We start from the raw sequence: 27310 nt of genomic DNA, 5'->3' as shown, positions 1-27310 counted from the left end.
GTCAAAATTTGATTACAAAAGTCAGGTTTAGAAAGTTATACCTGGAGAAAGACAGAGAGAGGGAGAGTTGGGGTCTCCCCACCCAGTGCGACTTGAACTGGTCGAAGGTTCCCAGGAGACAGGCTGTTCAGCTTAGGGTCTGGAGTGCTTGAGACAGGCAGAGCCCCCAACACAATCAGTCAGGAAAAGGTGAAGCCCCAGTGGAACTGATGCAGCTTTTGGATCCAGGCTTTTGGATCAGAACAGAGGTTTGAACTTGGGTAGGGGTTTTGTAGGGAAGAAGCAATGGTTCAGGGGAGAACACCAGGTTTGTTTATGGGTAAACAATGACTCAAGCGAGTATCCCAGAGTTGGTTTTTTTTTATGCTGGACAATAGGAACCGATCATTCCTGGCTAGGGGCAGTGTTCCTTCCAGGGAGCTCACAATGCAATCAGGCAGATTCAGTGTTTTGGATATCAATAAAGGATCTATGACTAGAATTGGTCTGATAACTGCTCAGCTGGGTGTGTGCAGGCATGGGTTCATTAACATCTGGAGCAGAGATCTCCCATCATGCCATGCTTCCTGCTTCGCTGATCCCAGAGTTCAATGCGGTCCCTGCCTTGAAGCGTGGTTCTCCGTTCGGTATGCTAATAGAGATGTTTCCTTGTTCCATCTTTGATGCAAATGAGTCTTTCTGTTTTCCATTTGATGTGCTAATCGAGATGCCTCCTTCTTACATCTTCAGTGTAGCTAAGGCTAGGGGAGTTGCCTTAATCCTGTCACCCTTGTTTGGAGGGGTTTAGGTGTGTCTCCCACTGCCTTTTCATTGCTTTTGGTAAATCGGTCTCTGATTGGTTCTGGTTCAAGCAGAGGCTGTGGGGGGCTCAGGTGAGTCAGACAGTTGGGGTTTTGTGCCTTGGTTCCCCAAGAACACAGAGCTGACAGGTAACACACCTGGTTGCCCCTCAGGCTTCTTTTCTCAAGACTAAACACACCTTGAGTGCTGGCTGGAAAGGGGATCAGAATAGTCAGTGAAAGCACCACCTCTTTCTATTTGATTCCTCCTCTAGTCAGACAAGCAGGACTTTGTATGTTCCTGGTAAACAAAGAGGACGGACTCAAAGAAAACACCAGGCTCCATCATCAATTTCTCCTCCGAGCCACTCAGGTTAAATGGGGGACAGCCTGCGCTGAATTGTGTCATGTTATGACAGTGAACAGCATTCACTAACATACTCTCGCTGGACTTGAGACACCCTGTTAGCAACACATCTCCCAGAGCTGGGAATGGAACCCAGGCATCCTGAGCCCCGCTCCTCCCCCACTCTAACCCACTAGACACCACTCCCCTCCTAGAGCCAGCAACAGAACCCAGGAGTCCTAGCTTCCGGTCTCCACCCCCTGACTCTAAACCACCCATCTGCAGAGCCCTTCCCCTGGATACTTGGGTCCCCTGCTGCTGCTCCAAGCCCTGAGACGACACGCTGTAGGATTGATCTTTTTTTTTAATTTAATATTTTAGGTATTTTGACAATTTTTGAGTCTTGGCTGGATTTTATTTAATTTTCTCCCACCCCAAACACTCCATAATATTCACACTCCTGGAATGCTCGTTCGCCTCAGTAAAAGGTTCCCCTGCACAGCCCAAAACACACGGCATCTGGAGTCTGCAGAAGAGTGTGGCGGTGAGTCAGGGATTCATGCTCTGTTCCCCAGCAGTACCCCCTAAACAGCCCCCCTCCAGCTCTGTCAGTCCCCCTCAATCCCAACCCACAGCCCCCTGCTAGCTCAGAGAATGGCTGCTCTAAGGAGGTGTTGGGGACTCCCTCTGAGATTCCACTACCCAGTATAACACTGGGGGTGGGGAGCAGACCTGAATGGCCAGACTCCACACCCCCTCCACAATCCCATGGGACCCCCTAGGTCTGGACCCGGGTGGGGGATAGAGCAGCTAGGGCGGACTCTGCACCCCAGCTTGTCTGGGTTTGATGGAGCAAAGTAGTCTCTGGGTACCCCTGTCCTAGGGGAGAGGTGGTGCTGGGGGCTTATCTCCCCTAGTGGGGGATGGGAGAGGGGTCCCCAATGCTAATCCTGTCCCCCAGCAGCCATGTGAAGGGGCAGTGCCCTGCTGCACCTCAATATGCTATAGAGGGGAATATGACCCTTGCACTCCGGTAGCTGGGAGAGGCATCAGTCTCCTCTGCACCCCAATACCCAGGAAAGGGGGCAATGGCCCCATCACCGCAACAGCTAGGAGAGATGACAGTTCCCTCTGCACCCCAATACCCAGGAGATGGGGCAATGGCCCCTGCACCCCCATATCTAGAAGAGGCATTATTCCTTCCTATACCCCAATACCCAGGAGACAGGGCACTGCCCCCTGCATCCCATGAGCCAGGAGAAGGGGTCATGCCCCCGCTGGTCCCCAAACCCAGGAGAAAGGCTGAGGGTGATGGGGCAGGATCTGGGCTTGGGGGGGCAGGAGGGGAGTTCTCAGGGGTCTAGTTGGGGGTGAGACTCAGGTAATTTTTGGTTTGGGGGGAGCCTGTTCAGCTCCTGCCTCCCAGCAATGGTGCAACCGGCCTCCCAGTAATCGTCGTCGTGGAGGTCTTCATCTTCCTCATCCTCCAACTCCATCTCGTGGTCATACTCCTCCAGATGGCCCCTCAGGCAGCGGTAGCAGAACTCCATCCAGCACTCCGGGCACTCCACCATGGAGCAGCCTTGCCCAGTGTGGCTCACCAGGGCGTGGCACTCAGGACAGGCCCGCAGCGAGGGGCAGCCATGGACAGACGACCCTGGGGCCTGGATCTCGGGGGAGTCGTACAGCGCGGCCTGTAGGGAGCACTGGGGGTTGGAGCACGAATCGCCTTGGGGAGGGGGGCCTGTCCAGTCTGTCCGGCAGCCCCAACAGAAGCAGTACAGCTTCCCAGCCCGCTGGGAGCAGGGCAGGCAGGGAGTGCGCAGGGTCGTGGGTTCCAGGCACTGGATGAGGTTCTGGCAGCGCGGGCACTGGAGAGAGAGATAGGGGGAGTGAGCCACTGGGTGTGATTGTCCCCTGTGGTCTATTGTCCTGGGCTCTGAGCTCTCAGTGCCCCAGTGCTGGGGCGCTCAGCCCAGCCAGTCGGAGACACCCTCCATCCCCGAGCACCATAAACGGGGACTTAACAACTGTAGCCAGTTTCACAAGGTTACTTGCTGGGAATTTCCTTAGTTTTTGTTTTAATATAGTATCTTTCTTTCTATCTATCTATCTGCATATGTACCCATCGATCCATCCATCCCCATACCTGGTGTTAGTGTTGTTCTGTCTCAAGTTGACAGAACAAGGAGCAACGGTCTCAAGTTGCAGGGGGGGAGGTCTAGGTTGGACATTAGGAAAAAGTTTTTTACTAGGAGGGTGGTGAAGCATTGGAATGGGTTACCTAGGGAGGTGGTGGAATCTCCATCCTTACAGGTTTTTAAGCTGAGGCTTGACAAAGCCCTGGTTGGGATGATATAGCTGAGGTTAGTCCTGCTTTGAGCAGGGGGTTGGACTAGATGACCTCCTGAGGTCCCTTCCAACTCTAATATTCTATGATTCTATGATTCTATACACACCCATTCATCGTTAATGACTGAGACCCCCCAGGTCCCAGCCCAAGCCACATCTGGGCGGGAGGGGGTGGGGGGTGGGGGCTCGGGTCCCCCTCACTTCCTCCAGGACTCACCTGGCGGTAGCTGCCCCTGGCTGCTTCCTGTGCCAGGATTTGGGTCTCCAGCGTGGCCCGCTCCTCGTCTGAGAAGAGTCCGAGTTTGCACACCTCCTGCCAGAGCCACGGGGCGTCTGGGCAGCTTGGGCAGCGGAACGAGATGATGCCCTGGAATGGGAACAGGGGACCCGGATCAGCCACCAATTCTCCCCTGTGGCCCCCGGCAACTCACCTACTCCACCCTCATCCCTTCCTAGCTCCCCTCCCCTTTGAACCCCCTGAACCCCCCTCTTCTTCCTGTCACTCCGCATCCAATCCCCCTCCCCTGGCACCCCCTCCAACCTGCCTCCCCATCACTCCCTTAATCACCCCCCAAATCTCCCCTGAAGCTCCAGCCCCACCTTCCCACCTCTCTGCCCCAGCCCCCGCATTCCCCCTGCCCAGGCCCCGGGGGTGCTTACCTGGTCCAGTAGCGCCCGCACCCATCCATGCAGCCCGGCCACGTTCACCCAGTGCCCGCAGGACACCTGCCCTCGCAGCACCCCGGGGGACCCCGCGCCTGCAGGGAGAGAGAGGGAGGGGGTGAGACGGGGGAGGAGGGCGAACCCCCTGGGAGCGCAGCTCTTCCCCAGGGGTGACCCCAAAGGGCCCCAGGGAGGAGGCGTGGGGGAGGGGCCGGGGTCTCACCTGGGGTGCCCTCGGGGGGGCAGATCACCTGGAACTGCCCGGCTAGCACCCGCCACTGCCCGGACGCCATCGCAGGCTGCCGGGGCCGGGAATCCACCCACTTCACTTTTCCTTTCACTTTCTCTCTGCCCAGGCCTGGACTCCCCGCCCCCCTTCCCCCCCAGCTCTGCCGGTGCCCCTCACTCCCGACCTGCATCCCCCCAGCTAGCCCGGCCCTGGACTCCCCCAGCCCCCAGCTCTGCTGCCCTCACGCCGGGCTGCTCGCAGGGGGCTGCGGATCGGGGCGCGGGGCCCGGGCAGAGCTGGGGGCGGGGCCGGGGGGGGGGCCGGGCTAGCCGAGAGGCCGAAAGGGAAAGTGGGTGGATTCTCGCCGGGGTTTTCCAAGCCCCGGACGGACGGTCCCGGCAGCCTGCGATGGCGTCGGGACAGTGGCAGGCGCTGGCCGAGCAGTTCCAGGTGATCTGCCCCCCAGGTGAGACCCCAGCCCCTCCCGCGTGGGGCTCTTTGGGGGCCACCCCCGGGGAAGGGCTGGAGCAGCTGCCCTCCTAGGGGGTTTAGGCCCCTCCCACCTGTCTCACCCCTCCCCCTCTCGCCCTCCAGGTGCGGGGTCCCCCGGGGATCGGCGAGGGAAAGCGTCCTGCGGGCACTGGGTGAGCGCAGCCGGGCTACAGAGATGGGTGCGGGCGCTGCTGGACCAGGTAGCCACCCCCGGGGCCTGGGCCGGCGGGCGGGTGGCCGGGGACAGCAGGAAGAAGGGGCGGAGGGGAGTGCGGGGCTGGGCTGGAGCATCAGAGCAGATTCTGGGGCCGGTTGAGGGAGTGGTGGGGAAGGGGGGGTTGGTTGGGGGGCGCCAGGGGAAGGGGAGGGGGTTCAGTGGCTGAAGGGGAGGAGGGATGGGATGAGGTAGGTGCAGAGCCGGGGAGAATTGGTGGCTGATCCGGGTCCCCCGCTCCAGGGCGTCACCTCGTTCTGCTGCCCGCGCTGCCCGGGCGCCCCGTGGCTCTGGCAGGAGCTGTGCAGACACGGGCTGTTCTCAGACAAGGACCGGACCACGCTGGAGGCCCAAATCCTGGCACAGGAGGGGGCCAGGGGCAGCTACCGCCAGGTGAGTCCTGCGGGAAGAGAGGGAGACCTGAGCCCTCCCTGCCCGGATCGGCTCAGGCTGGGATCTGGGAGGGTCTCAGCAGCTAACGCTCCCCTCGTCTATCCCCCAGTGCCCGCGCTGCCAACGCCTCGTCCAGCGCCTGGACCCTGGGACCTTGCGCACCCCCTGCCTGCCCTGCTCCCAGGAGGCCGGCGGGGAGCTCTACTGCTTCTGCTGGGGCTGCCTGACGGACTGGAGGGGCTCCTCACCCCACACTGACCTGAGATGCCCCCTGCAGGCCGCACTGCATGATGCCCCCAAGATCCAGGCCCCGAGATCGTCCGTCCATGGCTGCCCTTCGCTGCGGGCCTGTCCCGCGTGCCGTGTTCTCCTGAGCCACACGGGGAAAGGCTTCCCCCAGGTGGGCTGCCCTGAATGCAGATTCCGGTTCTGCTACCGTTGCTTGGGTCCATGCAAGGGACGCCTGTGTGCCTACCCCATCGCTGACCGGCAGCTGGTCTGCGAGGGGGACGCGGTGACCCTAACTCCCAGGGGGAGCCCTGCAGTGGCTGGTGGCATGGGCTAGATCCTGGGGCTTTGGAGAGGGGGAACTGAGACCAGGGGGCTGCTGCAGGACAGGGGCTATCTCTCCCTCTGTCTGTGCAGCACCTGGCGTAGTGATGTCCCTGGCATGGCTGGGGAATTTAGGTGCCACTATGCTGTAATAAAGCTAGTAAGTTAATTGTGTGTCTGAATGAGTGACTCAAATCAGTAATTAATGAATGGGGGAGAAAAGGGATCTTGGATCCTTTTTAGTATTACTATTAAATGAAGGAAATTCCACAGCCAAAATCTTTGATGTGGTTGGATAATGATGGTTAAAGTATCAGTCATTTACATGTATGTAGAGAGATTGGGGGTGTATGGAGATGGATAGATAGATAAAGAGCTAGATGGGGTGGATAGAGATGTGCATGGGGATGGCTGCCTGGCTGGGTGTGTATGGGGATGGATGGACGGGTGGATACATAGAGAGATGTCCATGTGGACAGAGAGACAGATACTAAATTAAAACAAAAACTGAGGAAATTCCCAGCCATTACCCTTCTGACAATGGCTACAATTGTTAAGTCCCCTTTGTAGGGTTTGTGGGTGTGTGTCTCTGACAGGCTGGGCTGGGAACCCCAGTTCTGGGATACTCGGAGCTCAGGCCAATAGACAATCACACTCCAGTGGTCAATGCCCCCTCCCCGCCATCTCCTACCAGTGCCCGTGCTGCCAGCACCTCCTCTAGCATTTGGACCCCAAGACCCTGTGCACCCCGTGCCTGCCCTGATCCCAGTGGGCCGGGGTGTGTGAACTGCTTCTGCTGGGGTTGCTGGATGGATTGGACAGGCCGCCTGCCCCAGGGCGATTCCTGCTCCAATTCCCAGTGCCTCCTGCAGCCTGTGCTATGTGACACCCCCTGATCCAGGCCCTGAGATTGTCTGTCCCTGGCTGCAAACCTGTATCGAGTGCCGCACCCTGGTGAATCACCCCTACCGGGTTAGGCTGCCCCCTGGTTGTGCACCAGGAGTACTGCATGGCGTTCTGCTACCACCGCCTCAGATGATCATGGCACATTATCTGCAGCACGGCGAATTTGTGCATGGTGGGTATGGATCCTGCCGCTGCCCTGTCAGCCTGAGGCAGGACCTGTGTGGGGAGAGCAGGGCCTGACCGCAATGGGCGCGGGGAATGCAGTTCTTCCTGGCACTTGCCCTGCGCTGGGCTGAGTGTCACAGCCGAAGGGCTGGGCGCCATCCCAGCATCTCACCAGGGTCACCAGATCCTCAGCTTCTCCCTTGGCCTCTCATAGTTCTTCAGGGCCAGAGCTCATTCTGTGCAGCACTCGGCACAAGTGGGGAAAAGTCACAATAAAGAATCATAAATGATGTGCCTGAGTCCTGGATTTAGAGGGGAGTCCCACCAGTTAACTCCACGGATAACCAAGTGGCAGGGAGTTGTGGAAACATAAAGTTTGTCACAAAGACAGTTTAAGCATGTAGCTGAAAGCTAAGAGGCAGTTAGGAATGCGCTGACCGTTAAGCATGGTCAGCAAGGTGTGGGCGAAAGTTTTCTCAGACACTAAGAAATAAGATAAGTAAACTGCCCTACTGTCTCTTTCTTTTAACTGAAGTTCTATTCTTCCATTTTAACAATAAGCTATGCGCATGCCTTCCTTTGTAACCATATACGGAAAGTTCCTGGTATACGTATCACTGTTTGTGCAAACTCACGGTTATTTCGTCTTTGTATTACGCATGCTTAATGTATAACATGCTGTATAACAATGACTTGGGAATAAATCTGTATAAAAAACCCCACGCGACGCAGATCGGGGGGCGCAGTTCAGCTAAAGCTGTTGCCCCAGGTAATTACCTTGTAATAAAGGTCTTTTCCTTGCCCACCCGAACAGAAGTGAAGACTGTGTTTTCTTCTACAGAGTCCCACAGGTTAACCCCACAACTGACCAAGTTTACAGCCAACATTATTTCAGAACCAAGCATCCAAACGTACTTTAAGATGCAGAGTTAACATATATTTTTTTTACTCAAATATACATGCAAATTGAACTTCTGTAACTATTATTCCACTCTTCCTGCTATGTCCCCATGGCATATACTATGGTCTCACTAGGCACATGTAACGTTATTACCTGACTCTTTCATTAAAAGAATTGCTATTTTTCTTCCGTACATAGTCAGAATCTCTTGTATGGTTTCCACAGTTCTGATGTCTTTATGCTTTGAATCCATTTCTGCAAACTAACAACACCTTTAATTAGAAAACACATAATACTTACACATCATTAAGAAATGATCATGGAAATTTGGCTCCTATCTGTGATTTCCCAGCAGAGCTAGGCGCCTACCTGTCACAGGGACTTAGGCGCCGCGCTCTGTGAGAAGGGCTGGGCTTAGCACACTCACCCTGGTCTACATCGCCCACTGCCTGGCTCAGGCGGCTCCTTGCCTAGCATGTTGGTGTCTGCGGGTCCCACTTGGAGGCACCCAACTCTCATCGGCACAGGGAGCCAAGGTGCCTACGCCAGGCTTTGTGGTCCTTGAGGTGTTCCTGGGACTCTGTAGGTGCCAGGTGCTGGGATCCTGAGCACTGCAACACCCAAGATCCTGTGTGAATCCAGCCCTCCAGCCTTCTCCACACTGCTAAAAATAGGTGGTGTGACCTGCTGGGCCAGCTCAGGTCAGAGCTATAGGCCAAGTCACTTGTGTGTGAATATCAAAGCCATGTGAAGTGTACTGGTATTCATAGACTAATTCACTCATGTGTGAATAGGTATTGTTTTCGCCCATCTACATCATGTTGATTGCTACACCCTGTGATTAGATAAAGTGTGTGTCAGTGTTAAAATGTTTGATGTGTAACCTTCATGAAAACTAATGAAGGATTGTTGTTTGTTATTACAAACATCAACATTTATGTATAATCCTGAAACTAAAAGTAGTCCTCAAAGAAACCTTAGAAATGTTAATGAAGGACTTAATGGCTGCAGCAGGAAATGCTAATTTCAAAGCAAGCAGCCTAATGAACGGAGGTCAAAGATTCAAGTTGGATTCCTCACCCACCCTCAACAAAGGAAACCCAGGTGGGTAAAAATACACTTGTCAGCCTGCTCTCTGTGTAATGGCGCTATGAATATGGATTCAAAAAAGGATCCCCTAGCTCTGAACTTTTTGGACATTCACAAGGAAGTGTTCCAGATGCAAGACAGAGATCCCTAAAGTTGTTTCGGGCAACCCTGTGAGACTCCTGGAAAACCAGCACATTACTACATCTCTGCTATCATTTTGGAATACTTTGATTAATCTGTTAATGTATTTCACCTGCTTTAACTTCTCAATAACTCTCATTTCTTTTTCTTAGCTAATAAATCCTCAGTTAGTTTACCAGAGAAATCAGCTGCCAGCATTGTCTTTGGTAATAACCAGAGTACCAGTTGATCTGGGGGTAAGTGATTGATCCCTTGGGGTTAGGCCTAACCTAATGTGGTGTGATATTTGGTATAGCGACCCAGATGACAAAGTCCAGTTTGTCTGAGTGCAGGAGGCGCTGGAGAGTGTAAGAGGACTGGCTGTGATTCCGTGGTAACACTGGACAGTGATCCATTTGTTACTGACTTGCTGAAATCTAATTATAGAATATACCACCAGTTTGAGGCGTCTGCCCTGATTTCTGCCAGGCTGACCTGAGATTGGCACTCATAGTTGTGATCCATTCCAGACAGCTGGACTTTGTTTGTTTTCAGTCTTGGGGTCGCTAAGGGGTGGGAACTAGTCTGAGGTAAAAAACTCACTGAGGACGGGGCTCTTTGGTTTTCGCAGTGAGGAAAAGGCGTGAGAAAATCTCTGTATAAACTCAGAGGGCCACACGTTCATATGTGTATGTGCCAAAGTACCGACGGGCAAATTTTGCATAGAAAACTTCGTCAACATGAATAACAGTGACATTCCATCAGTGCCCCTCAATCCTGACCCGCAGCCCCCTGCTGCCCCTGTCCAGGGCTCCTGACCCCAATCTCTGCCTGTGTCTCTCAATTCCAAGCTGCAGCCCTGGGCTCCCCATCCCCCAGCTCTGCCTTTGCCCCTCAACCCTGACCGGTTGCCCCATCCCCTTTGACAATGAAGTCACTGCTGTTTGCATGTCACTGAGCAACTGGAGGTTCCAGAAGCCGGCTAGGAACCGACACATCAGGTCCTGGTCTCAGTTCCGGGTGGCTGAGCCATGGACCAAGGGGCACTGTGCCTGCTGCTGAGTGTCCAGTGGTGGGGTCTATGGGGAGGGACCCATGGGCAGCATCCCATGTGGTACGAAGTGGGGATGGAGACCCCCCTGCAATCCCACCCTCCCCTGGGGATAGCAACAGGGGCTCTGGATTGGCCCGGGCTGGCTTATTGGCCCCTGGCCCTCACCCTGGCACTGGGCATACTGATCATCACGATCCTGCTCCCCTGGTGGGGCCATTCACCAGAGAAAGTAAGTCAGGGCCTGAGTTTAACTGGGTGAGCCCATGGGACTCCCTGCCACTGGATTGTAAGAAGGGGTGTAGCCTGCGGGACTTCCTGGCACTGGAGTATTAGTAGGGTTAGTCTGCAAGACCCCCTGCCAGTGGGCTGACAGTAGGGTTAACTTGTGGGACTCCTTGGACTTTGGAGGGGTTCTCCTGCTGGATTCCCTGACACTTGGTGTCAGCATCCTGACAAGTGCAGCAGGGCCCAGCCTGAGACTAGGCGTAATAGAGGTGTTGTATGCAGGTTCCAGGCCGGGGTCGATACCTAGGGTCCAGAGTCCTGGTCAGGAAGTGAGGTCACAGCCAGGAGCAGGAATGGTCATGGCAGCTACCGGAGACCCGCACTGTGCCTTGTCCCCTTTCTGGAATGCCCCTTGGGTTTATATAGGGCAGGGAGCCAATCAAGAACCATGAAGGCTGCTGCCTGTCAGACCCCTTGAGGCGGGACGTCCCATGCTTTGTGTCTGAAGCGGGTCATGGGCATGGAGAGCGACCTGGTTATAGATGCAGCTGGGGGGCAGCACGGAGGTGTCTGGAGACCTGCCAGGCCTTAAATTTGGTCATTAGTAGGATGAACCTGTGTGGCTCCCTGCCTGTGGATTATTACTGGGGTTAATCTGAGGTACCCGCTGCCATTAGAAGGTTTCTCCTGCAGGTCATGAGTGGGGTTAACCTGGGGGACTACCTGACAAAGGGCTATCAGTGTGGCTAACCTGCATAATTCCATGCCCCTGAGCTATTAATGTGGCTAAATGGAGGAGGTCCCAGCTGTGGGATGTATCTGGGGACACCCTGCTCCTGGTTTATAAGTGGAATTAACTCCTGGGATCCCCTGCCTCAAGATGGGGCTATACGCCCTTTGCCTGTTGAAAAGTGGAGTTTAGTGCCCTGGGGGAGTGGTGTGACAGGTGCTGCAATGATAATACAAACTCCCTGCTATTAGTTTATTATTGGGGTTAACCTCTGGGACTACCTGCCACATGATAGTACCAGGATTGGATGGCACTCAGCCTGTTTGTATTGGGGTTAAGCTGTCCATCTGCCCTCCACATACAGGCTCACTCCTAGGGCTGGGACGGCTGCAGGGGCTGAACCCCAGCCTCCTTCCCTGCATTTCTGTCCCCTCTCCAGCCCCAAGCCACGCCCAGGGCAGATGGACCTGGCCCCAGGGGCTCCAGCGATGCTGCGCTGGCCAATGTGCTGCACCTTCTGGACGGTGTGATGGAGAAGATGGGGAAGCAGTTACAGTGCTTGGAGAGGCGGGGACCTGCCCAGCATCGCTAGGGACCCCTGAGCCAGTCAGGACCCCAAGCTGGCAGCCGGCTGGATGGGAGCCTTCTTCTGGACTGACTGCAATAAAGAGCCTTGGGAGCTGGAGCCTTGTCTCTGAGTCCTTGGGATTGGGGATTCACCCTCATGCTCCAAGACACACCACAGGAGTCAGGAAGAAAAGGCTGCATTCCTCTAACAGGCCTAATCCAGGGCAGCAGTGAGGGGCGGCTGTTAACTGGGCTAGATCCTCTGACCCTCCTGAGTCAGCCAGTCCCCGCCGTGGAACTGGATGGAAGCCGGTGCCCCCTAGAGAGGAAAGGCCCCGTATCCCGTTCCCTGCTCCCCTGAGCCAATCAGTCTCCTGCCCTGGAGCTGGAGCCGAACAGTGTCCTGGAGAAGGGAAAGGCCCCCTGTCTTATTCCTATAAAATCCGATTCAACTGCAATCAAAGTGCAAGGATTTAAAGACACAGGACACTGTTTTCTAACCCACAAACTGGGTTTTCCATCCCTTTAGGATTCTCATTTATTAACATAAAACAAACTGAACAGAAAAAAACAGTTATAAATAACACCACCTGTGACAACACTTTTGTGTCTCTTTGCTGTGGAACAGTGTTCCTTTTCATCGTCAAACCTGGCTTTTTCACACAGGGCCCAATGACACCCAGCGGGTGTATCACTAAAAGCAATCTGCAGAACTGCCTGCCACAGGGTAACGACAGCATGGGGCTGTTGAAAAAGTCCGTTGCCAGGCTGCCAGCTGGGTTCACCTGTAGAACTCCCTGCCACAAGATGTTGCTGAGGTTTAACCCCATAGTACGGTGAACCAGCAGGACTCCCTGTTTCAGGACCATGGCAACAGGGTTAAACTGAAGAACTCAAAAGATATTATGACAGGGATTTAATCCCAGAGACAAGCAATCAAGGGGTAGCCTGTGAGACTCCCTGTCACAGGACATATGACTGGGTTTAACCCATAGAAAACTCCCAAAGGCAGGCTGCTGGTCTGAAAGACTCCTTGCCACATGATCTTGGGAGTCTGAAGGTGGAAAGTTACCTGATATATTTAACTGGGCTGTAAACCTTGGACAGAGCTAGTGGGCAGGGAAATAGGCAGGATAACCTGCTGAACTCCCTGCCACAGGATATAAGGCTGCATTTTAGCCTGTGGAAAACTCCCTGAGGAGGCAATTAGGAGTTAAGCAGTGGAATTCCCTGCTACATGATATGGCTTGGGAAAAACTTGTGGAAAAACTCCTGAGGTAGGTCATTAGAGGAGAAATAGCTTTTAGTACTCCCCGTCACATTACGGGCAGCACCGACCTTTGGAACTGCCCATCCCTGGCGAAAGGGGGCGTGAGAATGAAAGTGCTGGTGCCCCTGCAGCCCCTTGGGGGAAGAAGGCCCCTAGCATGACAGACTCAAGTCCATGGGGAAGTGCTGGGGGTTCAGTGCCCCCCAGGAGCTCCCCCAGTGGGTCTGGGGAGCTGTGCAGGCTGAGCAGGGTGCTGGCGGCCTCCTGTGTGGCTGCCCGGCTGTACTCCAGTTCCACAGCTGACCGGAGGAGCTGGGTTCCAGGCAAGTCCTCCCTGAGGCTGCAGGCCGGCTCCTCGTACGGCAGCTCCAGCAGGGCACTGACTGCGTCGTGCTCTGCCTGCGAGAGCCACTTCATGCCGTAGGGGGGCGGGGAATGGGGCAGCGGGTGGGGAGGAGGAGAGGCCTCGCGGACTGACATGATGGGGGCAGGGGTGCTGAGACAGAGATTCTGACAGACCTGGAGGGAGCAGACAAGAGAGAGGTTACTTATCTGGGCGAAGGGGGACAGTTACCTGCAGAACTCCCTGCCACATGATATTGTGGGGCGAGTTAACGCTAGACACTCTTGCGGCAAGCCTGAGGGTTAGCCTGTGGGCAGCAGGACACACAATATGACTGAGGTTTCAACCACAGAACACTCTTGGGAAAGGAAGCTAGTAGTAGGGTTGACCTGTGGAACTCCCTGCCACATTACTAGTAATGGCATTTAAGCCATGGGAGCCACTTGAGCAGTCTACTATTAAGTTGCAGAAGTGCTGCTGTGTGGTATTAACCTGTGGAACTCATTGCAGCAGGGGAGGACTACAGAACAGCCACCTGCTGTTATTGGAATTTAACCCTGTGTAATCCCCTGGGGGCAGGATAACATTTAGGGTTAACCTGCAGAACTGCCTGCCACATGATATTATGGGGTCTTAAGACATCCAAGCCACCATTTTTGGCCAACGCTGAGGAGAGGGGACCCACCCGCTGTGCCCTGCCCACCCCCTGGGGGCACTGTACCTCCTGGGAGGGGCGGGAGAGGTAGTTGTAGATCCGGTGCCCTGGGGGCATCAGGGGATCCGTGTAGAAGAATTCACTGGAAGTAATGGGAAGCAGGAGACCTGGAGCACAGAGAAGGGAGGGTGAGATTGTGGGGGAGGGGAGGGTGTGCCATGCAGACCCCTGTCTCTCCCGCCCGGGGCCAGGTTCTGAACCAGCCATAAAGAGGGAGATTCTCCCTCCCTCCCCCACTCGGCCTCCTACCTGATGTGAAGGCTGGCCCCCCTGGCAGGCCAGAGCCCTGGGGCTGGCCCTCGGGGGGCGCTGGACCGGCCCCTGATGCGGAGCGAGACAAAGCCACATAGTAAGGGTAGAAGGAGGGATGGGAGAGCGTCCGGGTGGAGAATGAATGAGCCTGCCGCGGGGAGAACAGAGAGAAGTCAGGGCAAGCAGCGCGCCCAGCTCTGAGGGCGCTTCTCACTCCTGATCCACTGCTCCCTGCTAGCCCAGCCCTGGGCTCCCGCCCCAGCTCTGCCAGCGCCCCTCACCCCGGATCCACAGCCCCCTGCTGGGCCAGCGAGCGCTGCAGAGCCCTGTTTCTGACTCTCCCTTGTTCACAGGTCTCCCCAGTTACCGTCCCAGGCTCCCAGGAGCTCTCGTAGGCAGCGGTTTTCTCAGATGCTGTCGGGTTTGGTGCCATTCGGGACAGCCCGGCTGGGTCAGTCCGGAGATCGGTGTCTGTTGCTTCGTGGCTCAGCCCAGTTCCGGAAAGGTGCCCTTTAAATAGAGGGGATACCCTGTGAGTGCTGGTGGACGCCCAGGAACACGATCAACTCTTGGACATACAGATCCCTTCCCTGGCTTGGCAGTTCTACATCAGCTGGGCTGCGGCTGCCTCTGGGGTGGAGGCCGGCAGCTGTTTATACATGGGTCCCTGACCACGCTCTGGAGCAAGAGACGGCTCTGCTGCACTGGGGCCAGCACTAACTGGGAGTGGAGAGCGCCCCCTTCTGAGTCCCCCACCCCACTCCCCACAGCATGACACCCCCTACTGAGCTCCTGTCCCGCTCCCTGCAGCACGGACACAGATATTGGATTGGATGAGATGAGCCCCACATGCCTGGTATATATCAACCCCGACACCCCCTACTGCCAACCTACCTGTACAGCCGGTGAGCGAGCCCCCGCCCGGGGCAGGACTGTGGGCCCAGGTCCTGCGCGGGAAGAAGAGTTGCCGGCAACATGGCTGAGGCCTCATAGACTCATTACTCACCACGGGCTCCTCCTGCAGCCTGTGGGTGAGAGAAGAGACCGGCTCAGCTTGATTGACCCTGTCTCTCCCCACCCCCACAGGCCCCATCCCCCACAAGCCCACCCCCACTTTCCCCATCTTCTCAAAATCCAGCTCTCACCAGCCCCCGTCCTCTGCCCAGTCCGACCCCAACGCCTCTTCCTCCTCAGACAAGCCGCTCTCACCGTCCTCTTCCCACAGGCCGTGCCGGGGGTCGGGCTCCTCAAACAGCATCCTGACCCTACGAGAGAGATCCCCACGCTCCTGAGTCCCGGCAGTGTCTGCAGAGGCCCCATTCCCTCTGGTCCTCGCGCCTGCCCCGCTAAGGGAGACTGAGGAACAAGCCCCATTAGTGGGGATGGCGTGGGGCAGCGCCAGGGAATGCAGCGCTCATGTCAGGGGACAGCTCAGGGGGCCTGTGGGCTGGGACCTGGTTGAGCTGACGCGAAGCCTGCTAGCCCAGCCCTGGGCTCCCCATCAGCTTTGCTGGCTCCCCTCACTCCTGACCCCACAGCCTCCCTGCAGCCCAGGCCTGGACGTGCCCAGCGTCTAAAGGGCCAACTCAGATCTCAGCATGCCGGGTGCCGGTCTCTTTCCCATCCAGCTCACACTGACCAGTCTCCCTAACCCCACTTCCCAGCCCCCAACATGGAGACCCCAGAGAGTGGTGGGGCTGGATCTGCAGCGACCCACACACAGGCCAGGGAAGCTGCACAGGATCCCCACTCATCCCTCCCTTTGCAAACCGCCAGCACCTGCAGCCCCTCACCTGTGGGTCCTGCTGCCCCTCGGGCTGAGACCTGGCCTGGAGCCTGCAGCCAGTGGGAACTCTCTGCTCTGGGGCTGGCTGTGGAAGGAGACGCCGTGATTTGAACCCTCTAGACAATAGTAGGGCCTGGCTCCACCCGCCCCAGGGGGCTTCGATCACAGCCCAGTTGGCGCCTGGTTAGCACCGTTGGGTGGCCCCTTCCCCTGGATTCAAAGGGCCTTGGGTGGGGCCCTCTGGCAGCAGGATCGGGGCCACTTCATTCAATGGGCTGCACTTGATTGTGGAGCTTCCTAAGGTGGGCCACGAAGTCTCAGCCCCTCCCCCATCCCGCGTGGGGCACTCACAATCCAGAGACACCCTCAGCTCTGCCGGTGCCCCTCACTCCTGACCCCGCAATCCCCCACTGCTCCAGTCAGCTCAGCAGGCGCTGCACAACCCCTACTAAGATCAAGGTCCTGTGGTGCACAGGGAGCAGGCACCGCACAGACCTTGACCGTGGTCAGGGCCCCGTGGTGCAGGGTGCTGCACAGACAGAGCAGCTTCTGCCCTAGGAGCTCACACTCTCTCCTGCAGGGTTATTTATTCCCACCTTGCAAGGAGGGGAACCGAGGCCCCTGCAGGATTTGTCCCAGGTCCACAGGCCTCAGGGGCGGAGCCGGGACCAGAACCCTCAAGCCCTGGGTCCCAAGCCAGGCCTGCCTGCTTGAAACACAAACCCCCGGAAGGGGATCCAGGGGTGCTGAGAGCCCAGGGCCTGTCTGATGGGCCCAGCTGGCTCTGCTGCCAGGGATTGTTTGGGGGGGGGGGAGTGTTGATGTTGAGGGACTGGGGGTGGTGGCCAGGGGCCAGTTTTTGATCACAGCTGGGAGTGGCTTTTGGTGAGGGCATGGCCACAACCCCCGCCAGACACCCCCATGCAGAGACACACACCCCTACGGCAGAGCTACAGAGAAACACCCACCCCCAGAGCCGTCCCTAGGGTAGGGTGCATCTGGGCGACTGCCGTGAGCCCCCATGCTTTGGGGGGCCCTGCTCCAGACCGGGCAGGAGGTGAGTGGCTGCAGCACTCCCGGCTTCACGCTGGGTCCTGGCGGGAGCCGGGCAGGGGCGTACCAAGGGAGCGAGGTCTCTGGGTGCCGGCCTGCGGGGGGGAGCACCAGGCCGGCCCTTCACAACGCGCAGCTGCAATCTCCCCACAGAGCCTCCTGTGCCCCCTGCGCGTCATGAAGGGCTGGCCTGGCACCCCCCACAGGCCGTGGGGTGAGGCTGCCCCATCCAAGCTGGCGCCGGGCTGGAGCAGGAGAGGTGGGTGCTGCGTGGTGGGTAAGTGGAGTGGGGGGAGGCCTGCACAGGAAGACGTAGTCAGCGTGTTCCCCCCCCCGCGGGGATAGACCTCCCCCTCTGGGGCAGCGCCATCTTGTGGGAGCCCTGCCCTGCGTGGGGGGGGCGCATGAGGCCTGGGGGGCTGCCCAAATGCAGACTTGGCCCCCAGGCGTCGGAGACCCAGGCTTGCCACTGGAGCCGGGCGGGGGCCCACACATTGTGGTTTGCCCTGGGCCCCGCAGCCCCCTAGGGGCAGCCCTGCCCATCTCCATAGTTCGCACCCTCCCTTCGCACGCGCACCCCATAGGGCCTGCACACACACACTCATCCCCAGCATCCTCCCGTGCCCAGCACCGCCTGGTGCATTGGCCCAGCACCGCCCACGTCCCTCCCCTCAGCCCCAGGGCAGCCCATGGTGCTGGGCGTGTCCCCCCATCCCAGGTGTGTGGACACCGGCCAGTTTGGAGGTGCCGGCTCCACAAACCCCCCAGTGCCAGCACACAACTCTGCTCAGCCCCAGCCCCACATGGCGACCCACACGCAGGCCTTAGGGGCTGCACAGGGTCCCAGCCTCTGACCACCAAGTTCCCTCCAGCTCCCCACTGCTCTGACCCCCAACTCCTCCAGCCCCACACTGCTCTGACCCCCCACGTCCTCTCCAGCCCCCCCAGTGCTCTGAGCCCCCCTCGTTGCCTCCAGCCCCCATAGCTCTGACCCCCCACAGGCACCCACCTTTTTGCTGCTCCACCCCACAGGTGAGCTCGGAGGATCAATGGGGCGGGGCTGTGGGCGGGGCGTGTCCCAGCTGCAGGCAGGCGGCAGGAGCAGCCGGCTGGAGAGGTGCAGCGGAGTCCCGGCAGACCCAGTCCCGGCGGCCCCGGCCCTGGCCCCAGATGTGGGCCAAGTGTGTGGGGAGGGGGCCCCGCGCATCTTCCTGCAGCACAGGAAACTGGGAGAGGGGTGGAGTGGCCCGTCCGGTGCCGGGGATGGGCTCAGCTCGGGGAGCTGACACAGCCTGAAACAACTGTGAGGAGGGGTGGGCTGCCTTGCAGATGTGTCTGGGCCATGTGTGCACTGAGCATGTGTCTGGGCTCTGCATGTCTGTGCACACTGAGCATGCCCGTTCTCAGCTCCCTCCAGTCTCTGCACTCTGTGCTTGTGCCATGCACTGAACATTCCTGCTCCCAGTGCCTGGCACAGACCCAGTCTGTCATGCCTCACGGTGCCCGACTGGAGCTCAGCGAGCCTCTCCCAGCAGAGTCCTGATTCCTCCTGGCTGGGTCTCTTTCACTGGCCTCTCTGGTGCCCTTTTCAGTGAGTCGGCTTGTCTCTCCCATCTCATCCCAGTCCTGCACCGCCCCCCGGGCTTCCTATCCCTGACACAGCACCGCCCACCACGCTATGCCCAGCTGGATGGGGGCAGGTGGGCTGATGGTCTGCAGGGGCATTTGTGGGGCGCTAAACTGCCTCAAAATGGACACAACGTTCCTGTTTCCCAGCGAAGCTCCAGTGTGTCCCAGGCACAAAGGCAGGCATCAGGCTGGGTACAGGACTGGATCTCACTGTCCAGGAGGGTGAGGAGCAACACTGGCGTCCTTGAACCACTGCGGGAGTGTGTTGCTCAGCATGTGTAGCTTGCCCAGGGGTTGGTGGGGATGCCTTGGCTCTGGCAAGCCCTGATGCCCCCTGCAGGGGTGAAGCCCTGAACCCTGGTGGCCCCAGTGGGGCTAAAATCCTGAGACTTACCCTCCCCCCGCTGGGCAAAAGACCAGACCCCTGACACCATGGAGTGCAGGGCTCCGGGTTTCTAACCACTACACCAGTGGTTTGCAACCAGGGCTGTGTCTCTATGTACTGGGGCGTGTGCAGAGGTCTTCCAGGGGGTATATCAGCACAACTAGATATTTGCATAGTTTTACAACAGGCTGCATAAAACACACTAGCGAAGACAATACAAACAAAAATGTCATATGGACAAGGATTTGCTTATACCGCTCTCTATATTATACACTGAAATGTAAGTATAATATTTATATTCCAATTCATTTATTTTATAATTAGCTGGTAAAAACTGAGAAAGGCAGCGATTTTTCAGGAACAGTGTGCTCTGACACTATGCATTTTGTGTTTGATTATATACGCAAGTAGTTTTCAAGTGAGGTAAAACTTGGGGAAACACAAGACAAATCGTAATCCTGCAAGGGGTACAGTAGTCTGGTGTAGAACCACAGCTCTACATGACACGAACTTGGATCAGCTGATCTGCTGCTGATCTGCCCAGCAGCCGACAGCACCTCCACAGGGGGCTTTGGTGGAATGAAGGGTGCCGCTCTACTCACCCCACTGGGCCAGATTGAGGCGCTTCTCTTCTGCCCTGGCTTCCTCAGCTTGACTTCCTCCTTTCACCCCACTCCTGCCTTCCTTCCTCCTTGGGCAAGTAACGCAAAGGAGGCTAGCAGGAAGAGCCGGCCTCCGTACACTGACCTCCAAGGGCAGAGGAGGCCAAGGCATGAGCCTCCAAAATCTGACTGGCCTAATGCTTCCCCGGGCAGATGCCAAAGCGCATTCACAGCTGCTGTCACCCCCACTCTGTCGCACGGGAGATGGGGGGAATCTCAGATCCAGGCCAGTGCAGAAAGCCGAACCCCTTCCTGCAGAGCAAGAGGAGCTCGGAAAAGGAAATACCGTGTTTCTACCCGGTTTTGATCCGGGGACCTTTTGCGTGTTAGGCAAACGTGATAACCACTACACTACAGAAACTCTGCTTAGGTGTACTGATCCGCTCTGCTGCTGAAATTCTATCCACTTGGGCGGCCCTTGCCTTGGCACCCATGGCTGGGCAAACCTGGAGAAAGCAGCAGCAGCTCTTCGAGAGCTCAGCTGGTAAAGGAGAGGACGGTAGCCGACTCTCAGGATGTTCTATCCATGCTGCCATTTTGACTCCGGCTTGAAGAAGAGCTTCTATTTCTTCACCTAGCTAAGAAAGAGCAAGAGAAGAAAGACGGCTCAGGCAGGCCGAGTAGGTGCAGAACCCAACAGTCTCTGCTTTTGCGGGGAAGCTGGAGATGAAGGCCTCAGGTCGGCTAAATGCAAAGCTGTGAAGCCCAACACCCAGCAAGCTGACCAGCCCTGCTGCAGCCTGCCATTGAACCAGGGACTTTCTCCAGCTTCAGTCTGTCGAGCTGAGCTACTTCACCAGCAGCACGGGGGTCTCCTAGCCTATTACTGTTTTCGCTGTGTTGTTTTGTCAGCCGTGGCGCACAGAAAAAAGCTGTTGTGAGTAGCCCATGAAACAAGACTAACGTTTGCTTGCCTTTGTCACTTTGACTTGCTTTCTCATCCCATTCCTGCATTAGTTCCTGGGTAGACCTGCTGACTGAAGGGGACTGGGGCGCAGGGAGGAAGGTCGGCGGCTAGACACTGGCGGCAAGCGTGTCCCGCCGCTACTTGCTGCCCAAGCCTGTCTTCCTTGCTTTGTTTACTGGCCGCCAGGGACTTGGGACCCAGCAGTGGAGGGGAAGGAGGCGGGCAGGGCCACCCACGTGGGAGGAGGCTCTGTCCGCTCCTTTGCCACCCCTCTCCACGCTTCCGGCTTGACGTGCTGGCAGAAAGGGATTTTGGGGTCCAGAAGCCCTGGGGGTGGGGAGGGAGAAGCTGGTCAGTTGCCTCCTTCACGTGCAGGAGAACCGGTTTGCTCTGCTGGCCCCGGGGACTAAGTCGCCCAGGAAGGCTTAATGCTCCAGCCCAGCACATGCTGGGCAGGCAGGAGAGAAGCACAAGTCTCGCACCCCAGAGGGGCAGCCTGGATCCCATTCGCTCACAGACAGCCCACCATCCTCTCTCAAGGTGTCAGTGGCACCCCCAGGTCGGCCACAGAGGAGCACTGCTTCTCGTTGGACCACGTCCACCCACGGCTCGCTGGCAGGCCCCCAAGCCCACCACGCCAATCCAGCTTGACCAGAAAGGAGCCCACTCGGCCTGACTCAGCTTGGCTCCTTTTCCTTCCACCCAGAGCCCTCCTCCTTCTCCTGGGCTTCAAATAGCCATTCCTGGGATGCCAAGAGGGAGGCACAGGAACTTACCTCCCAGCAGCCAACAGCACCTCCACAGGGGGCTTTGGTGGAACGAACGGTGGCGCTCTACTCACCCCACTGGGCCAGATTGAAGCGCTTCTCTTCTGCCCTGGCTTCCTCAGCTTGACTTCCTCCTTTCACCCCACTCCTGCCTTCCTTCCTCCTTGGGCAAGTAACGCAAAGGAGGCCAGCAGGAAGAGCCATCCTCCGCACGCCAACCTCCAAGGGCAGAGGAGGCCAAGGCATGAGCCTCCAAAAGCTGACTGGCCTCACGCCTCTAGCTTCCCTGAGCAGATGTCAAAGCGCATTCACAGCTGCTGTCACCCCCCTCTGTCGCACGGGAGATGGGGGGAATCTCAGGTCCAGGCTAGTGCAGAAGGCTGAGCCCCTTCCTGCAGAGCAAGAGGAGCTGGGAAAAAGGAAATACTGTGTTTCTGCCCGGTTTTGATCCAGGGACCTTTTGCGTGTTAGGCAAATGTGATAACCACTACACTACAGAAACTCTGCTTAGGTGTACTGATCTGCTCTGCTGCTGAAATTCTATCCACTTGGGCAGTCCTTGTCTTGGCATCCACAGCTAGGGAAACCTGGAGAAAGCAGCAGCAGCTCTTCGAGAGCTGGTAAAGGAGAGGACTGTAGCCGAGTCTCGGGATGTCGTGTCCACACCACCGTTTTGACTCCAGCTTGAAGAAGAGCTTCTATTTCTTCCCCAAGCTGAGAAAAAGCAAGAGAAAAAAGACGGCTCAGGCAGGCCAACTAGGTGCAGATCCCAACAGTCTCTGCTTTTGCAGGGAAGCTGGAGATGAAGGACTTGCGTTGGCAAAACAGAAAGCTCTGCTCGTCTGTGCACTATCAACAGGTACAGATCTGACTGGCCACAGCAAAGCCCAGCATCAAATTGGAAATCTCTGGCTCATCACGCTACCACTCAAGGAACTGTGCTCTCTGAGCACTTGCACAATGGTCTTCTGGGCTGCTACTTCACTCACGGGGATGGTGTTTGTCAGCCATAGCAGACAAACAGGAAGCTGTTGTGAGCAACCCACAAAGGCAAGACTATCTTTTGCCTGCCTTTGTTAGTTTGACTTGCTTTCTCATCCTGTTTCTGCATTAGTTCCCATGTAGACCTGGTGGCTGAAAGGGACTGGGTCCCAGTGGTGCACAGCGGCAGTGGGTGAGTAGATCCTCGTGGCATGAGTGTCCGGCCCCTATTTACTGCCCAAGCCTGTCTTGTAACTTTGCTTACGGGCAGCCAGGAACTTGGGACCCAGCAGTGGAAGGGAGGGGATTGCCCCAGGAAGTTGTCTGCGAAATCATACTTACTTCTATAATAAAAGAAGAAAAAGTTTATTGATAAAGAACAGATTTGACTGATGTTAAGCAGAGTTAATAGAAAGAGAAAATGGTTCCAAATAAAATACATTCACAGTTTTTTAGTTACTGTGATGTAATTTAGCAGGTTATACTCTTTGTCTAAGGCAGTTTTCTCAACTACAGCCACTTCTCATGAGCAGTTGGTGACACTTGTTGGGCATCCACTGTTCATATCATGCGAAGAGCTCTGACGTCTTTGGTCCCTCAGTCATGGCTAACACATTTCCCTTTTTGCTTCTCCTTATATTCTCCAAAATTCATTGTCTTTGTCTCAAGAATTAGGATTATCCCTTCTGTCCAGACTGTGGGGTGTCCTCCAGTGTGCAGGGACCAGGCTGTTTCCTCATCCTGCTGCTAATTGGTGTTTACTTCAGATGCAAATGAGCTGCCCATTGTCTCTGACATCCCCATGCTCAATTTGCATTAGTGACACAAGCAAAGAGACAATTCAACATTCCTTTAAATAGGACCAACTGGTTATCAACTCTGCACTCCAAACGTATTTTAAGAACGTTTTCAGCACACATACACAACTCTTTACACATCCTCTGTACATATCATTCAGTGATATTCATGACCACTGTGTCACCAGCTTTCATTGGATATTTAGTAATTAACCATCAGAACAACTTACCAAGGGTTGTTGTGGTTTCTTCATTATGGACAATGTTTAAATTGAGACAGGATGTTTTTGTTAAAAATCTGCTCTAGGAATTATTCTGGGGATGTTCAATGGCCTGTGTTGTACAGGAGGTCGGACTAGATGATCACAATGCTCTCTTCTGCTTTGGAATGTATGATACAATATTCATTGCCTCAGAAGAACTTTCATATCAGGACTTCAGATCAAACTTTTGGTACCAAGCTACAGACAGAGGGATCACAAAACAGGAATGAATAGTGAGTGCCCTTAGTGACCACCTGAATGTCCTGCAGAACAACGTGCCTTTACTGCTTGCTTTGGTATGTCAGGAACTTCTCTGCATCCTCCCTCTGCTCACGGGACTGCTCCTCCTGGAACCTAGCCATGTATCTCATGAACATATCATAGAATTATAGAAGATTAGGGTTGGAAGGGAGATCAGGAGGTCATCTAGTCCAACCCCTGCTCAGAGCAGGACCAACCCCAACTAAACCATCCCAGCCAGGGCTTTGTCAAGCCGGGCCTTGAAAACCTCTAAGAATGGACAGGTAAACCCTAGGTAATCCATTCCAGTGTTTCAGCACCCTCCTAGTGCAAATGTTTTTCCCAATATCCAACCTAGACGTCCCCCACTGCAACTTGAGACCATTGCTCCTTCTTCTGTCACTGAAAACAGCCTAGCTCCATCCTCTCTGGAACCCACTTTCAGATAGTTGAAGGCTGCTATCAAATCCCCTCATTTTTCTCTTCTGCAGACTAAATAAGCCCAGTTCCTTCAGCCTCTCCTCATAAATCATGTGCTCCAGCCCCCTAATCATTTTTGTTGCCCTCTGCTGGACTCTCTCCAATTTGTCCACATCCTTTCTGTAGTGGGCGGCCCAAAACTGGACTGATACTCCAGATGTGGCCTCACCAGTGCCGAACAGGGGAATAATCATCTCCCTCGATCTGCTGGCAATGCTCCTACTAATGCAGCCCAATATGCCATCAGCCTTCTTGGCAACAAGGGCACATTGTTGACTCATATCCAGCTTCTGTCCACTGTAATCCCCAGGTCCTTTTCTGCAGAACTGCTGCTTAGCCAGTTGCTGTAGCAGTGCATGTGATTCTTCCGTCCTAAGTGCATGACTCTGCACTTGTCCTTGTTGAACCTCATCAGATTTCTTTTGGCTCAAACCTCCAATTTATCTAGGTCACTCTGTATCCTATGTCTACTTTCCAGCATATTTACCACTCCCCCCAGCTTAGTGCATTTTCTGCAAGCATGCTGAGGGTGCAAGCCATCCCATCATTCAGATCATTAATGAAGATGTTGAACAAAACCAGCCCCAGGACCGCCCCCAGGGCACTCCGCTTGATACTGGCTGCCAACTAGACACTGAGACATTAATCATTACCCAGTGAGCCCAATGATCTAGCCAGCTTTTTGTCCACCTTATAGTCCATTCATCCAACCCATAATTCTTTAACTTTCTGGCAAGAATACTATAGGAAACCATATCAAAGGCTTTCCTAAAGTCAAGGTATATCATGTCCACCACTTTCCCCACATCCACAGAGCCAGTTATCTCATCATGGAAGACCATCAGAGCCAATTTATATCATCATATCATCATGGTTTCAATAGTAGGACTGCAGAGATAGATGAGAACAGTAAGGGATGATAGGGACAATACCATAGGAATCAGATGCCAAAACAAAAACAAACAACCACACACAGCTACCTGCTTGTGTACATTTCCTCTTGCTTTCACATGATTCATTTATCTAATATGAATTGACTGATTTTGGGATGTTATTGTTCTCAGTTCTCAGAAATAAACTCACGTTACGTTGCAACCTCCCAGCAAGAGCATTTATGTTTTATCTACTCCTCTGTTCACAAGCCAGGAACCAGAACAGCTGGGGAGGGCGTTGCTCTAGAATTGGACTCTGGCCTCCGGAGTTGAGCCCCTGACAGTAGTACACAATAGCCTTGAGAGTGAACACTTCTGAACATCAGGCAGAGCCCTGCTCTCAGGCGGGGGGAGTTCTTCGCATCACAGGACTGGGGGAGAACATCCAAAACCTCTCAAAGGAACATTCACAAATGATCCTGGCTGCAGAGGACTCGGCTCTAGGGGAACTCCAAGGACTGAACTGCAATTTACAGAGCACCCAAGGGCAGCGTTGACTGCCAAATACTGCACTGGGAAAACAGAGCGCTAACCACATGATATTGCCTCTTAATTCTGGAGAACAAGCGAGACCCAAAGAGACAAACTGGTGGAAAGGAATCTGGCATCCCGACTCCTGGCTTCTATTCCCGTCTCTGAGATGGGAACATGGCCTAGTGGTTAGAAGAGATGGGCTGGGAATCAGGACTCCTGGGTTCTTTCCTGACCACAAGGCTCTGTAGCCTGAAGACTCTCAACATCTGGGAGCATAACACAGAGCACTGCCCTTGGACTGGGGAGAGTATCTAAGAAGTGCCTCATGTAGACAACCAGGGTAATGCCCAGCTGGGAGAGATCAAGCCCTGGTGTGAGACAAACAGCCCGTAATTACAGCCAGCTCCCCAGAGACCCGTCATCACTTCCCCGCATCAGCTTCCATCCCCGAAGGTATCAGCTCCTAAGAATACCCAGAGCAGTGTGGAATCATTACCGCTAATTAACACACCAGGGGATGGGTTGGAGATGAGAGCATAGAGAGCTCTGGGGGAGAGCAGCTCTCCCTCCCCCTTGGCTGTTCAAATGCCCACAGCGTGTCTGCTTCCCCATGAGCTGCTCAGAGACCTTCTTAGAATCATAGAATCATAGAATATTAGAGTTGGAAGGGACCTCGGGAGGTCATCTAGTCCAACCCCCTGCTCAAAGCAGGACTAACCTCAGCTATATCATCCCAACCAGGGCTTTGTCAAGCCTCACCTTAAAAACCTCTAAGGATGGAGATTCCACCACCTCCCTAGGTAACCCATTCCAATGCTTCACCACCCTCCTAGTAAAAAACTTTTTCCTAATGTCCAACTTAGACCTCCCGCCCTGCAACTTGAGACCGTTGCTCCTTGTTCTGTCATCTGCCACCACCGAGAACAGCCTAGCCCCATCCTCCCTGGAACCCCCTTTCAGGTAGTTAAAGGCCGCTATCAAATCCCCCTCACTCTTCTCTTTTGCAGACTAAACAGGCCCAGTTCCCTCAGCCTCTCCTCATAAGTCCTGTGCTCCAGCCCCCTAATCATTTTGGTTGCCCTCCGCTGCACTCTCTCTAATTTGTCCACATCCTTTTTGTAGTGGGGGGCCCAAAACTGGACACAATATTCTAAATGCGGCCTCACCAATGCCGAATAGAGGGGAATAATCACTTCCCGTGACCTGCTGGCAATGCCCCTCCTAATGCAGCCCAATATGCCATTAGCCTTCTTGACAACCAGGGCACACTGCTGACTCATATCCAGCTTTTTATCCACCGTTACCCCCAGGTCCTTTTCTGCAGAGCTGCTGCCCAGCTCGTCGGTCCCCAGTCTATAGCTGTGCATGGGATTCTTCCTTCCTAAGTGGAGGACTCTGCACTTGTCCTTGTTGAACCTCATTAGATTTCTTTTGGCCCAATCCTCCAGTTTGTTTAGGTCACTCTGTATCCTATCCCTACCCTCCAGGGTATCTACCACTCCCCCCAGCTTAGTGTCGTCCGCAAACTTGCTGAGGGTGTAATCTACCCCGTCCTCCAGATCATTAATAAAGATGCTGAACAAAACCGGCCCCAGGA

At 55.4% G+C, this 27310-nt stretch overlaps 2 protein-coding genes, 1 long non-coding RNA gene and 2 other non-coding genes across 6 annotated transcripts; 1 reads left to right on the top strand and 4 right to left on the bottom strand.

Annotated features, from left to right (window-relative positions):
- Positions 1-1147: 1147 nt before the first annotated feature.
- On the bottom strand, positions 1148-4538 carry LOC137149412 (E3 ubiquitin-protein ligase ARIH2-like). Its single transcript, XM_067542934.1, has 4 exons — positions 4364-4538; positions 4138-4235; positions 3695-3844; positions 1148-2996 (listed from the first exon to the last, which is right to left on the bottom strand). Exons 1-4 carry the CDS (start codon positions 4431-4433, stop codon positions 2478-2480), a joined length of 837 nt encoding a protein of 278 aa, XP_067399035.1. The 5' UTR covers positions 4434-4538; the 3' UTR covers positions 1148-2477.
- A 204-nt stretch (positions 4539-4742) lies between these two features.
- LOC137149414 (uncharacterized) lies at positions 4743-6414 on the top strand. Of its 2 annotated transcripts, none has more exons than XM_067542935.1 (4): positions 4743-4835; positions 4964-5061; positions 5319-5468; positions 5578-6414. In XM_067542935.1, the coding sequence occupies exons 1-4, from the start codon at positions 4778-4780 to the stop codon at positions 6031-6033; spliced, it is 762 nt and encodes a 253-aa protein (XP_067399036.1). In that variant the 5' UTR covers positions 4743-4777; the 3' UTR covers positions 6034-6414. The 2 variants fall into 2 exon arrangements, with proteins under 2 accessions (XP_067399036.1, XP_067399037.1); XM_067542936.1 differs by having other exon boundaries at positions 4758-4835; positions 4964-5013.
- An 8331-nt stretch (positions 6415-14745) lies between these two features.
- LOC137149416 (uncharacterized) lies at positions 14746-15606 on the bottom strand. Its single transcript, XR_010918773.1, has 3 exons — positions 15503-15606; positions 15252-15382; positions 14746-14867 (listed from the first exon to the last, which is right to left on the bottom strand). It is a non-coding gene; the product is annotated as an uncharacterized lncRNA (long non-coding RNA).
- A 4554-nt stretch (positions 15607-20160) lies between these two features.
- TRNAV-AAC (transfer RNA valine (anticodon AAC)) lies at positions 20161-20233 on the bottom strand. The gene has a single exon. It is a non-coding gene; the product is annotated as a tRNA-Val (tRNA).
- A 1742-nt stretch (positions 20234-21975) lies between these two features.
- TRNAV-AAC (transfer RNA valine (anticodon AAC)) lies at positions 21976-22048 on the bottom strand. The gene has a single exon. It is a non-coding gene; the product is annotated as a tRNA-Val (tRNA).
- Positions 22049-27310: the final 5262 nt, after the last annotated feature.

Source organism: Emydura macquarii, unplaced genomic scaffold (genome assembly GCF_026122565.2).
Source record: "Emydura macquarii macquarii isolate MOO-44397 ecotype Brisbane River unplaced genomic scaffold, CSIRO-AGI_Emac_v2 contig_746, whole genome shotgun sequence".
NCBI classification, from domain to species: Eukaryota; Metazoa; Chordata; order Testudines; family Chelidae; genus Emydura; species Emydura macquarii.
The sequence above is the reverse complement of the archived record's forward strand: the minus strand, read 5'-3'. Positions and strand labels throughout refer to the sequence as shown.

Coding starts and splice junctions, on each gene's coding strand:
- LOC137149414 (XM_067542935.1), top strand. CDS start 4,778: ATGGCGTCGGGACAGTGGCAGGCGCTGGCCGAGCAGTTCCAGGTGATC. Junction 4,836..4,963: donor CCAGGTGATCTGCCCCCCAG/GTGAGACCCCAG, acceptor CTCGCCCTCCAG/GTGCGGGGTCCCCCGGGGAT. Junction 5,062..5,318: donor TGCGGGCGCTGCTGGACCAG/GTAGCCACCCCC, acceptor CCCCCGCTCCAG/GGCGTCACCTCGTTCTGCTG.
- LOC137149412 (XM_067542934.1), bottom strand. CDS start 4,433: ATGGCGTCCGGGCAGTGGCGGGTGCTAGCCGGGCAGTTCCAGGTGATC. Junction 4,236..4,363: donor CCCCCCCGAGGGCACCCCAG/GTGAGACCCCGG, acceptor CTCTCCCTGCAG/GCGCGGGGTCCCCCGGGGTG. Junction 3,845..4,137: donor TGCGGGCGCTACTGGACCAG/GTAAGCACCCCC, acceptor TTCCCATTCCAG/GGCATCATCTCGTTCCGCTG.